At 34.3% G+C, this 13008-nt stretch overlaps 1 protein-coding gene across 2 annotated transcripts in view; it reads left to right on the top strand.

Moving 5' to 3' along the window:
* The window catches only part of PTPRK (protein tyrosine phosphatase receptor type K), a 477611-nt gene that overhangs the window by 429725 nt on the left and 34878 nt on the right, over positions 1-13008 (top strand). The window contains exon 14 of one of the 2 annotated variants that reach the window (XM_008138467.3): positions 5479-5617. In XM_008138467.3, the coding sequence (XP_008136689.1) occupies positions 5479-5617 (139 nt within the window). The remainder of the gene's footprint in view (positions 1-5478; positions 5618-13008) is intronic. The other variant, XM_008138476.3, reaches the window with a different exon arrangement.

Here is a 13008-nt window from a genome sequence, read left to right on the forward strand (position 1 = left end):
TTTCCTGGGCTTTATCGAAACAGCAGGGGCAAAGCCATTGGAGGGCTCTAATCAGTGGAGTGACATGATATGGTTGAAACCTTAGAAATTGAGTTTTGATGTTTAACAGGCAGAGAGAGCAGTCAGGGAGATAAGACAGGTAGGCGGCTGCTGTATAATCTGGGTGCGATATTGAGTTAAGGTAGTAGCAGTGGAGATGGAAAAAGTAGAGACAAGAGATATTTAGGAAGTAGTAGTACTTTGTACCTAATTGTATGAAAAAGAAACGCGACCACATATCTCTATGTGCCCAAGACAATTCCAGTGTTTGCTTTTTGTCCTATCATAAATATTGAGTTTCCCCTTTCACTTTCAAAAGCATCCCGATTTGGATGACATATGTTAATCCTGGAGGTAAGGAGAAAGAAGAGAATTCAAGAATGAGGCCCAGATTTCTGGCTTGTACAGCAGGAATAGTTGTGCCATTCTGTGGATAGTTGTGCCATTAACCGAAAGGGGATACTCTAGAGGAGGAACTGGTGTGAGGGTAAGATTATGAGTTCAGATTTGGAAATGGTGTATTTAAGGTGACTGAGTTATATTGGAGTGAAGACATATCACAAGAGTGAGGTGAATTCATGGGTCGAGAGTTGAGTTTAGAGCCCTGGTCATTGATTAGAGATATATTGATTTAAGAGGGATCAGCATGGATGTCAACTGAAGTGATTAAAGTGGGTGAAATCACCAAACCAGAAAGAATGGAAAACAGTGTCAAGAGGTCCAGGTCCCTAAGGAACTCAAGGCAGCACCTATTTTCAATGAGGGGCTCACTTAAGAGATCTGGAAAGGAGAGACCTAAGTTATAAGAAAACTGGGAGATGGCCAAGTAATGGGAGCCCCAGGACCAGAGTATTGCAAGAAGGACGGAGTGGATCGCAATGTCAAATGTGATCAAGAGGTTGCATAAAAGGAGATGAGAAAAGTGCACATTGAACTCAGTAACGAGTAAGTTATTAGACACATTGGTGATGGTGGGTTGGTGGCGTTGGGGGACATAATCCCAATTAAAGGATCTTAAGTAATGATTGGTAAGAGAGTGTTAGCAGTTTTTCAGAATTAATTATAACTAGGAAGGAAAGAGCATTTAGTGAGACACCTGGAGGATTTGCGGAATTGACAGGATGATGGTGTCTCTAAAGCTGCTGTGAGAATACCTAATATATTGTCTCTGATATCCATCATAAAAGTGGAAAATGTTCTTGTATGATTGCAGCTGTTAAATAATTTTACTTCTTAAGTACATTTTGAGGTGTTTGTGTAGTTTTTGTTACCTAAATGTTTTAGGTAAATTACTTTTAAGTAGTGGGAAGAAGAACACAATTTATAAAGTTGCTTTAACTACTTTTACCCCCCCAAAAAAGCATCTCATAAATTTACTCAATAAAAAAAACAGAATATTGCCTTAGTTTGTTTTTTTCCCCCTCACTGTCCAAAGAATTATGCTGCTCTTGGCTTCAGAGCACTGGGGACTCTGAATATTCTCTGACAGATGAAAAGGTAAAGATTTATGGCAAAGGAAAGCATTTCTGAAAAAGGTGCTCTGCATTGCCTTTGTGTATGTGCATAAATTATAAACAGGGCTCAAGGGTGCAGTCACTATAATAGCTTTGTGCTCTTTTTTTTTTTTTTTAAGAAAACAGAATATGCTTACTTAGGGGCTACTGCTTGTGTTTCTATTAATGAATCTTCTAAGCTTGAATGATTTTAAATAGGATATTTATACTCTTTGGTTCTGTTAGGCCAAGAACTTAGGAAAATATGTGTGATTAAAGTGTCTAAAGTAATAAATTTATGCAGACATTAATTAAAATACTCTTTAATAGTCGTAGCAGTAATAATAATATATTTCGTAGCTAAAGACTTTGATGAGGATTCACAATCAAGGGAAAACCGACACCAAACCCTGTGTTTGTAGAAAGTTTCATTAGCCTTCATATTCAAGTTTAATACTGATATTAAAGCATCGATGAGTAACTCTTTGCACAAGAGTTGTGATCATGACACACAAGCACCCTTACCCAACCCAAATGAATGAACTTGGTGTTTTGTTTTGTTTTTATTTTTTAACCATTTGATAAGTATTAATTGAAATCCAGTGTTTAACCAAGACATATGGATTATGACTTTATTTAATTTTTTTTGTTTTGTTAATCCTCACCTGAGGATATTTTTCCATTAATTTTTAGAAAGTGGAAGGGAGGGAGAGAGACAGAAAAAGAAACATCAGTGTGAGAGAGACACATCGATTGGTTGCCTCCCGCACATGCCTCGACCAGGACCAGGGATCAAACCTGCAACCGAGGTATGTGCCCTTGCCTGGAATTGAACCCAGCATCCTTCAGTTGATGCTCTATCCACTGAGCCAAACCAACTAGGGCCAGACTATGACTTTAAAGTAATAACACTATTTTGCATAATAGATTATGAAAGTCTTATGCCCTGAATACATTGTCAAGGTTATCAGTATCATTTTACTTTTAGGTTTGGTTTTTCATCCCTAGAAATATTTTTAGATTAATTCATTAGCAAATCTATATTATTTAATAAGACTTCAAAAAATATTTTTCATCCTTTGAATTTGAAAGTGTTTACCCATCATCACCTTCATGTCAGTTTGGTTACTTAATCGCTAAACCAAGCTAATATTAAGGTTGGGTGTTCATACTTCATGATGATAGTTTATGTTTGCACCTGTGAGTATTATGAAGGTTGTTTGCTTCTGGTGAGGTTTACTAGTTCTGAAGATTCCTATGAAAACATGCTACTTACATAATAATATCTTTAGAAATGTATCCCATAGCACCATGAGTTTTACTGAACTACAGTGGCCTATTAAAAATGTATTTACCTCATAGAACAAGAACTGATCTTTTAAAGAGTGTCAGAAACATTTAATTCTGTGAGTATGCCAAGAAATCACAAAGGGAATAGAATATTATCATTACTCTCTGAAAGCCACATTTAACATAGGACCTGATGAGAATAAGCTTTAGTTAGTGAATAATGAGGATTTGTTGCCTACACTGAAGTTTTTTCTAGGAATTTCTATATCAAACATTCAGTCTCCCTTTCTATTTGAAGTGGTAACTGTATCGAACCAATCCATTTTGAGAATTGCCTACAATATTCTTTTTAGCTTCACATGCAACTTTAAAATATATTTCCTCTCTTCATTATGTGTGTGTGTTTTCATTTATTTTTATTGACTTTATTAGGGTGACATTGGTTAATAAAATTATATGTTTCAGGTGTACAGTTCTATAATACATAATCTCTGTATTTCTAAAGTTGCTCTTGGGAAAAGAGATCTCCACTATATGGAATACATGTGTGATGAATTGAACTGTAATGCGTAGCTTGAAATGTGCTAAACACTGAACTACCTCTCTTCCTAATTAATGAGGCTGGAAATCCCATGAAGCCCTCATGTGTGCAAAGTGTGAAGTTGGAAACTTGCTGACTAGAAGAAACAAGCTGAAGACTCGCTTTTCCTATTTGAGAATAATAGTTACCCAACACTGGTCCCTGTGATGCTTTATCCGATCCAGTTGAAATAAGATAAATTAAGACAGTGATACTGAATTGTTTTTGCAAAGTTGACCAGTCTCTCTAAACTTTTTTTTTCAAACTCTGTTTCATTTTAAATTACCATTTTATGAAGTTTAAATTACCATTCTGAAATGTATGAAATATAAGTATTCAATGCATTAGTTCATTTTTCCTACCTGAAAAAATAGAAAAGTTAGCAGACTTGTGTCAGTCACCTTCTGAGTGAAACTGGCTGGTTGGGAAACTGGAGCAGACATTTAGATGTGCTGAACTCGGGATCAAAGAGGAGGGGTGGGTGGGTAAATAGGCCAGGACAGAGGCGCTAAAGAAGAAAGGACAGCCTATAGCTGGTTTGGCTCAGTGGATGGAGCATGGGCCTGCAGACTGAAAGGTCCTGAGTTCGATTCCAGTCTAGGGCACGTGCCTGGGTTGAGGGCTCGATCCCCAGTGGGAGGCATGCAGAAGGCTGCCGATCAATGATTCTCTCTCATCATTGATGTTTCTATCTCTCCCTCCCCCTTGCTCTCTGAAATCAATAGAAATATATTTATTTAAAAAAAATAAAAAAAAGAAGAAGAAAGGATAGTGTTCTAGAAAAAGTGGATTATTTAAAAAGGGGTATTGGAAAATTATTCATTAGAAAGCATTGAGATTAGATTTATTTATTTGTTTGTTCATTTAGCCATTATCCTTGACACTGTGATGAGGGCTTTAAGGCAGTTTCCCCGGTGCGCTGAACTCTAAGAATCCCCTGCACTCTAGTCACACACATTGTTATCAGGAGAGTCGTGGATGGAAACACTGAAGACTGCTGGTTTAGATGATAGATGTTAGGTTTTGCTCTGTTCTTGAGCAATTGGTCATCTATGGTCATCTCTCTAAGCCTCAATTTTTATATGTAAAATGTACATAAAAATAGGTAAATAAGGTAAAAGGAAAATGTCTTCATAGGTTTACTGGAGCTTGTAAATTAATTAAAGATTATATATTTTTTAAATATATTTTATTGATTTTTTACAGAGAGGAAGGGAGAGGGATAGAGAGTTAGAAACATCGATGGGAGAGAAACATCGATCAGCTGCCTCTTGCACACCCCCTACTGGGGATGTGCCCGCAACCAAGGCACATGCCCTTGACCGGAATCGAACCTGGGACCCTTCAGTCCCCAGGCCGATGCTCTATTCACTGAGCCAAACCGGTCATGGCAAGATTATAATTTTAATATGTGTGTATATAGGGGATGGTGGTGGCTTCCAAAAAGAAAGGAAGTGAAGTTCTAAAAAAAATATTTTTTTCAAAATTATCTTTCCAGATTTCTGTTTTCCAATTTTATTATCTTGGTTTTATTTATTAGGAGAATGTGAAATATTTCTTGATGTACCTGTTTTACTTTTCTTATTCTTTTTGTGCCCCAAACCAACTATCCGTTTCAAATTTTGTACAGCACATTATAAACTCACACCTTCAGCAGTTAGACGAGGCACTTACTTAATTTAACCACTTGTGTCCCAGACAAGTGCCACCGACTCTACCTTAAAGGGCCAAGCACAGCACCCTGCACTTGAATGGAGAGAGTTTGCTGAATAAATCTTTTAAATCTGACCCTGTCTCACTTTTAAGGACATTTGGAGAAAAATCGTTCGCCATTCCCTTTGACAATTATGTCTAGATTTTGGTTTTATTTTTTGTGTTAACCCCCATTCAGAAAGCTCTCCCCTTAGCTTCACCCTAAATCTCTCATGCTGTATAGTTTAGCACCCTTCTGTATTTATATTTACAGGTTATTTTCATTCAAGCAAATGAAACAAGTCACCTTTTGGTAAGGGTTGTGCAATTTCCTTTCTGTGATAATTAGCTTTTTTTAGTAACTTATTTTTTTGGTTCATTTAGCAGCAGCAACAGAAGAACCAGAAGTGATTCCAGACCCAGCAAAGCAGACAGACAGAGTGGTGAAAATAGCAGGAATTAGTGCCGGAATTTTGGTGTTCATCCTCCTCCTCCTAGTTGTCGTATTAATTGTAAAAAAGAGGTAAGGCCTCCTTTTATTCTGTCCCACTCACTTATTTATGTCACTAGATTTCAAATATTTTTTTTGTTTCCTTGACCTTTTTAAATTAGAGAATTGAATTTAGAAGAATTGCATTTTAACCATGTCAGCATGAGTCTATTTCTCATACTTCTAAAATAAATGTGTATTGGTTCTTTGCAGTTTAATTTCAGATATAAATAATCTACTTTTTGTCACATTAACATTGATATTAATGTGTGAATTAAAATTTCTCAAATGCAAAGATACTTAAGATGTTAATTTATCTTGTACTTCTAGTGTTATTTATTAAGAATGATGAAATAAGGATTTATCATAATGCTTGGGTTATGGTCTATGAATTATTTTGTACTCTATTTTTCTACATATTGGCTATAAATAAGGTATGAGAAGAATATAAACATTATTTTTGAAGTTGTGTATTAAATATTCACTGACTATTTGAGCACTTTAATATGAAAAGTCAAGTTTTTAAAAATTGATCATTAGTCTTTTATATTGTATCAACTAATATCTTCTGGAATTATATGAAGATATTAGGACCCACTAGAATTTAAAATTCACTCTAGTCTGTAGATTAAAGTCTACTCCTGCTGAAAAACATTTCAAAGTATACAGTTTTTATAACTTGAACTTTTTTTCATTTTCTTCTATGTCATTTGTCAGGCATTGTCTCAGAAACTAATACAAATCCCCAATTCTTCCAATCATATGTTTTAGATAATTCTACAATTGGGAAGGACTTTAAAAACATCTTAACATCCAGAATATAGCCCTAAAATAGTGTTGCATATAGAAGTGTTTGTAATTTATAAATTATATTAAATAATATAATAAATGATGTTGATAACATAAGTCATATAATATTCTATGATGATTAGTATTTTGTACTCAAAGTAGATCATTACCAATATAGATATGATTCATACTACATGTTTAATAATTCCATCAGAGTTTATTTTAATGTATTGCCTCTTTACAATTATTCCCTGGAGATATATATGTTGGAGAAGACACATCTGCATTAGAAACATTAGGTATGCATTATAGTGTTTTGTGTTAAATTAGCTACATACGTGCTTTCCCCAATAGTGCTTTCTCTTTTTGCTGTTGTCTACCTATGTGGTTGGAAAATACATCATATTTGAGTCAGAAAGATTTAAGTATTTTAGTAATACAAATTTGCCAGTTAAGATCAATACAATTTTTTAAAATAACCTCCAGATCATATGTCTCTAGGGTAAATTTATACTTGGAGGGTTAACTACACTAAACAGTTTAGAGAGTTAATTCAACTTTGCTCCTCAATTAACATTATTCCAGTCACTTCAGATTGGACATGGGAGCAAGAAAATAGCTTCTGATTATGTCCTCACTTAGTTAAAATTGGGTGAAATTATCAGTTTTATTTGTTTTTAGGGTCTTTCTTATTCACGGCCTTCTATTTTAGAAATAACAAAAACATTTGAAACATAAATCTTATAAAGTATGCTAAAACAATCTCGAAGCATGATTGGGGGAGGGGGACATATATGCTCTGACAACTCTCTAAAATTGCATAATGTAGAAATTCTTTGCTGGTTCATATTTTAAATGGTTAGATAAATGGGCCTCAAGCAAAATGTTTAATGTTGGAGTTTTCACAGTTGTACTTTAATTGATTGCCTTTTGGTAGAGAATATGCTAGGGCTTTTATTTTTCTTCCTCATCACCTCCATGATTAGTAAAGTTTATAATTTTATACACAAAGTTACATACTTAAATATATTACCTTCCAATATATAACATTATAACTAAATTACTTGAATCTCTTGCGTATCCAAGCAACTTTGTAATGACTTTTACTCATATTTTGTGTCACACATGTATCCTGTATAATTTAATCAAAACTATGTTTATTATACATACACAAAATCCTAGATATTATAACAATATTGGATGGTATCAAATTTAGGGAAACAATTTTAGTGTATAACATAGGTACCCATGTAATACACAAATTTATAATAAAAATAATGAAAAGGCAAATCATTTTAGCCTTTAATGATCTTTATTTTTATGAGAAATGATTAGGTTTCTCAAGATTGTGTCCCTCACTGGGAATAATAACATATATAGGTATACTTCTCATGTTGAAAACATTCTGTGTATTTTGGTTGTGTGAAGAAATGGTTTGGAATTCAATTTAGTGAAATTCTACAGCTAAGGGTATACATAAAGTAAGTTTTTAGGCTAAGAAAAGGGATATTGCATCTTTCAAAACGCAATGCCATTTTTTAATTTAATTGCTGTTGAATTATTTCCAAATGTATGCCATTATTTCATTGGTTATGTATTATATTTTAAATGCACAGCATGGATGCTTTAATAATTACAAACATAAATGTGAAATTATGTTTCAATACAGTAAATGTTTGTGTATGATATCACCTTCACATACATCTACTGTAGACATATTTTTGTGTATATTATAGTGTTTGGTACATATGTATATTCACTTAATATATGTATGTACCTGTGTACCACTAAGATATAATGACTTATTTTAAAAATTTAGGTATCATTCTGCATATATTCTATATTAACCTAATAGATCTTTATATTTTGTATCTAAAGAATAATAATCAATTCAGTGTACAAGTTCTATAAACAGCTGTTCCATCTTTCATGACATTTAGATGGTAATGGAGGATGTGCTTAACTGCATGTTGAAGATACACAATCCATTTAATTTTTCAATTTTTTTGGCTATAAAAGAAATGTCAGCATGTTATTTTTTTCCTAAATTATGTATTTTAAATTTTATTTTTCTATTGCATATCTGTCTAATTGCATGGCAAAAGATATCTAACCAGTGCATGAGCAAATTGAAATGCAAACCAAAAAAAACATGAATTTTATTTTATTTCATTTTATTTTTAACGCACATTTTTCTGCTTTATTGAATGTGACAGAGTCACGCTTTTCATTCACCATTGCTTCTCTTTTTCCACTGTCTGTGATTTGCTTGCCAGGAGGAGCTACTATTCTTACTCCTACTACCTGTAAGTAGAAAATGGGTGATATACGACTTTACGTGTGTTAAAGATGCAGTATCCCTTTTTGAAAACAAAAACAAAAAAAAAAACAGGATGTTTGCAATTTTGGTGACATTTCAAAAATTGTTTTTCTGGACTCTAAAACTATAAAGTTTACCTATTAACTTATTTTGTTAATCTTTTTAAAAAGGGATATTGTATTTCTGTATGTTCAGCTACATTTAATTTAAATTTTCAGTTTTCCATAAGTAGCTTTAGCCTACAGCCTAAAACATCATTTATTTACTTAAGTCAAACCTGTACCTTATCAATATGAGCCCTCACTTATCTAGCAGAGATAGTGGTTGTAACTCACTAATGCCTATCTTTATGTAACACTGTTCTATTTGACAAAATGACCCAGGTGATGGATTCATAGAACAATCAAAAGTGGCTTCCCAGGATGCAAATCACATCAGGACGGATAGTGAAAACAGCTGTGTCCACATTTCCAGGAATCCATGATGTGTTATAACTTCCAAATGAACACCTTTGATCTGGCCCTCTAGGCTCTCAGTATAGTCTTGCGAAAACAAATGGGTAAATGCGTAATGCTGTAGTGACAGATAAATAGAAAACAATTCAGAGAAAAAAAAACATTATTGTTTATTTTAATATAAGTAGGATTATCCTACCTAATAAAATAGTAATATGCAAATTGACCGCACCTTTGCTATGCCCAAGCCATGCCCACCAGCCAATCAGGGCAAGTATGCAAATTATCCAATAAAGATGGTGGTTAATTTGCATACGCTGAGGGAGAGAGGAGTGAAGACTGAAGACAACTTAGAAGGAAGAGGGAGGAAAAGCGGAAAGCAAGCTGGCTGCCAGAGGGAAACCCCGGCAGGGCGGGCAGCAGTGGCACGCGGGTGCAGGCGCGGCGGCCGCAATGGCAGTGGCAGGATTCTTCCTGCAAATGGGCTACTAGTTATTTATAAAAAAACAAGATCAAGGTGGGGAAAAGCCCCTTCCACCTACACAAAACATACATATGTGTCACAAATCTCCCTTTCTCTCCCAAAGTCTTAGGTCACCCTAATTAGGTATAGAATTATACTTTGGATAAGGATGGAGAGTATTATCCACTCTATTTTTCTAGTCATTCTCAGTTTGCTACCTTAGATGCCAGGATATACAGCCAATCCAAAGGAATGATACAACCAAGCGTTCATGGACATTGCTTGTATTTGGTCCACCACCTTTTAGGCTTAAGGACAGTGATTATACATGTTTGAGGGCATGTATCCCTCACTATTTATTTCATTAGGTAAATTTAATCTAGCTTAACAACAAAACTTGTTGAGTCTCAATGACTATAACAGAATTTCACCAACCTTTTAAAATATTATAAATGTTTGGTTTCTTAAAATCTGCTACACAAGCAGGTGTAAACTAAATATGCTTATTCTGATGGGTCATAATATCCTTGTTAAATCATGTTGGATGAAGCCAAAGGTAATTAACTGTACCATTTCATACAATGATGGAGCACTTTCCCTCTTTATGGCCCACCCATATATCCACCTGCGGAAATTTATGCTGTTGGATGCTTTGATGATGAAAGTCGTTTGCACATCTGTCAGACTCAAGTAGTTGCAGAATGGTTTAACTGCCCTGAAGTGCACATTATATATACTTGTTGCTCAGAGGAGACAAAGCATCAAGCATACAGAAATCAATAAGTATTTAATTATGAGAATGCCAATAAGCTTCCCCTTAACTATCTATATATTGATAGTGTTAGAATGGGATTGTCTTTTTAGTGGATGGATAATATCCCAGGATTCTAGACTTGCTAGTAGATTATGAAACTGTTATTGTAATATTTGTGGCTATTGGCATTATTAATCATAATTAGAAAGAATGTCACAGAGATATGCTTTTAAAAGCTGCTCAAACATAACTAGTGAAGCTAATCTTTAAATTTTTAAAGATTTTTAAAGATAAAAGTAGAAATAAATTGATTGGAATTTAAAAGTTAACCAGATGCAATCTTTGAGCTAACATTCATTGACATCATCATAGGAATGCTCAGTTCTTGATCAAAACACTTAACTATGATGTTTATATTTGTTTGTAATAACCTGAATTACAGCCTACCTCACAGAGTTGTGAGAATTAAGATATTAGAACCAAACTGATAATGCTTGGTTGGCAGATACTAACAAAGGCTACAGTCCCTGTAATTTGACAACTAACAAAGGTTTGTGACTCTGAAAAGTAAAGATCCTTTGTAGCTATGAAAACTTTTACCTGCCATGAATTTGATAAATTCATTGCTTCGTATTTTTATTAATCATGAAACATATAAATTATATATTTTAAAGTAAAGCCTCAAAGTGCAAACATGCCTTTTCTAATTGCTTTGAACTGCCCATCCTCAAAATTTTAACTTTTTAATCCATATTCCATGGTGTGTTACATTTGTCCAATTTAATCTCTTAAAGTTTTGGAAGAACGAATTTATTATTTATCCTTGCCCGGCAAAGACTGGAAGTTATTTTTTAAACTATATATTTTTTTGCTGTTGCAAAAGTTTTACATGGCAAAACATCTGTGCTGCATTCCCATTGTAACAATTAATGTTTCACTCCTAGGGTAAGAAGATGCTTTACATTATAGTACACTTGTAATGTATCATTTAATGATGTCAGCAACTGGGGATAGTTAAGAGTATAGGCCTTGAAACCAGGTCATTTTTCACTGCTTATTAGATAAACAACCTTGGGCAAGTTATTTAACTTGTCTGAGCCTCAATAAACTCATCTTTACAGTCAGAACTCTCATGCCTTTTTCAGTAGGTTGATCTGAGAATTAACTGAATTAGCAAATGAAGAGTGTGAAGCATATCACAGGCCTATTCATTCAACAAGTATTTTATTTTATTTGAGTGCCTGCTATGTGCCAGACACTGCTGTAAGTGCTAGGAATATACAGATGGTTCTTCCCTGTGTGGGAACACACAGTGGGGAAAAGAATTAATAGGACACTTGCAATGATACGTGATGAGTGTTATTAGAGGTAGAAAACGTGGTGCTAGAAACTCACCTAGCAGGAAAACCTAACCTGAAACAGGTTGTTGGAATTGGTCAGAGAAGCCTGCCTACTGAGGTGAGACACAGTGCAAGTTAACCAGAAATTAGAGGTACAAGAACCTTGTAGGTCAATGAACAAATATCCTACATCACATCAAAGAGGTAAGTTTGGAAAGTCAAGTCTGTAGACCAAAATATGATCTGCTAATGTTTAATTTGCTTCATACACTATTTCAAACAGTAAAAGCACTTGAAAAAATCAGGAAATTTAATGTGAATATTTAGATTCATTGGTTCTCCTTAAATGTAATTTAAAAATCAAAAGCTTAACACTTCTGGGATCAGATGCCAATAGTCACTTAGATAAGTTGCCCCTAAGCTGCTCTCCAGGTCTCCACACTTCAGGATGTGTCTTCCCACTGCAGCAGCACTCATTCACAATTCCTGTCTGGAACCTGTAAGGTTATTATGAGGATTTTACTGCCTCGCCTAGAAAAAAAGAGATAATGACTTTTCAATGAATAGAGCAAATATTGCTAATAATGGTGGTGGTGTGGTGATGGTGGAGGTGGTAGTGGTTGTGATGGTGTAGTTAGTAGTAGTAATGCTGTTGGTGGTGGTGCTAGTTCTTATTATATTTTTGTCATTGTTTTCTTACTACTAGTTCTGTTGTTGTTGTTGTTGTTGTTGTTATTATTATTGTTATTATTTTAAAAAGTGCTACTTCAATCCCTAAAGCTTAGTTTCCGACTGTCTTATTTAGGTGTCAGATCTGCTGTGTTCATATGTTGGGTATGTTGGGTAAAAACTCCCTGAGGTTAAGTATTATAATTCTCGGGATGGGGGTGGGGTAGGGGAGGGAAGTATTCTATTCAGGAGTAGCTCTTGAATTGCTAGGTTGAATTTTGAAAGGAAACGCTTTGGGGCATAAATACAACTATTATATGAGCCTTTAAATAAAGTGTTTGTAGCATATTTTCTCTAGTAAAGATACTAATGAGAATCAGAAGAATATATCCTAGCTAATAATCTAGCTGAGAAGTGGTATTCTTAAAACAACTAAAGAATATTTCAGAGATGACATAAACTGCTGCCATAAATTTAGAAACATAATCTGGCTACTACAGGCTTTTAGAGTGCCTTTATTTATATCATCTAAATCGCCTTGTTAATGTTATGTAAACGTTTTATATATCCTTAATGTTTTTATTACATGTTTCATGTGTAACAGTCACAAAGAATCATAAGGTATTTCATATCT

This window comes from Eptesicus fuscus, chromosome 10 (assembly GCF_027574615.1).
Source record: "Eptesicus fuscus isolate TK198812 chromosome 10, DD_ASM_mEF_20220401, whole genome shotgun sequence".
Lineage (NCBI taxonomy): Eukaryota > Metazoa > Chordata > Mammalia > Chiroptera > Vespertilionidae > Eptesicus > Eptesicus fuscus.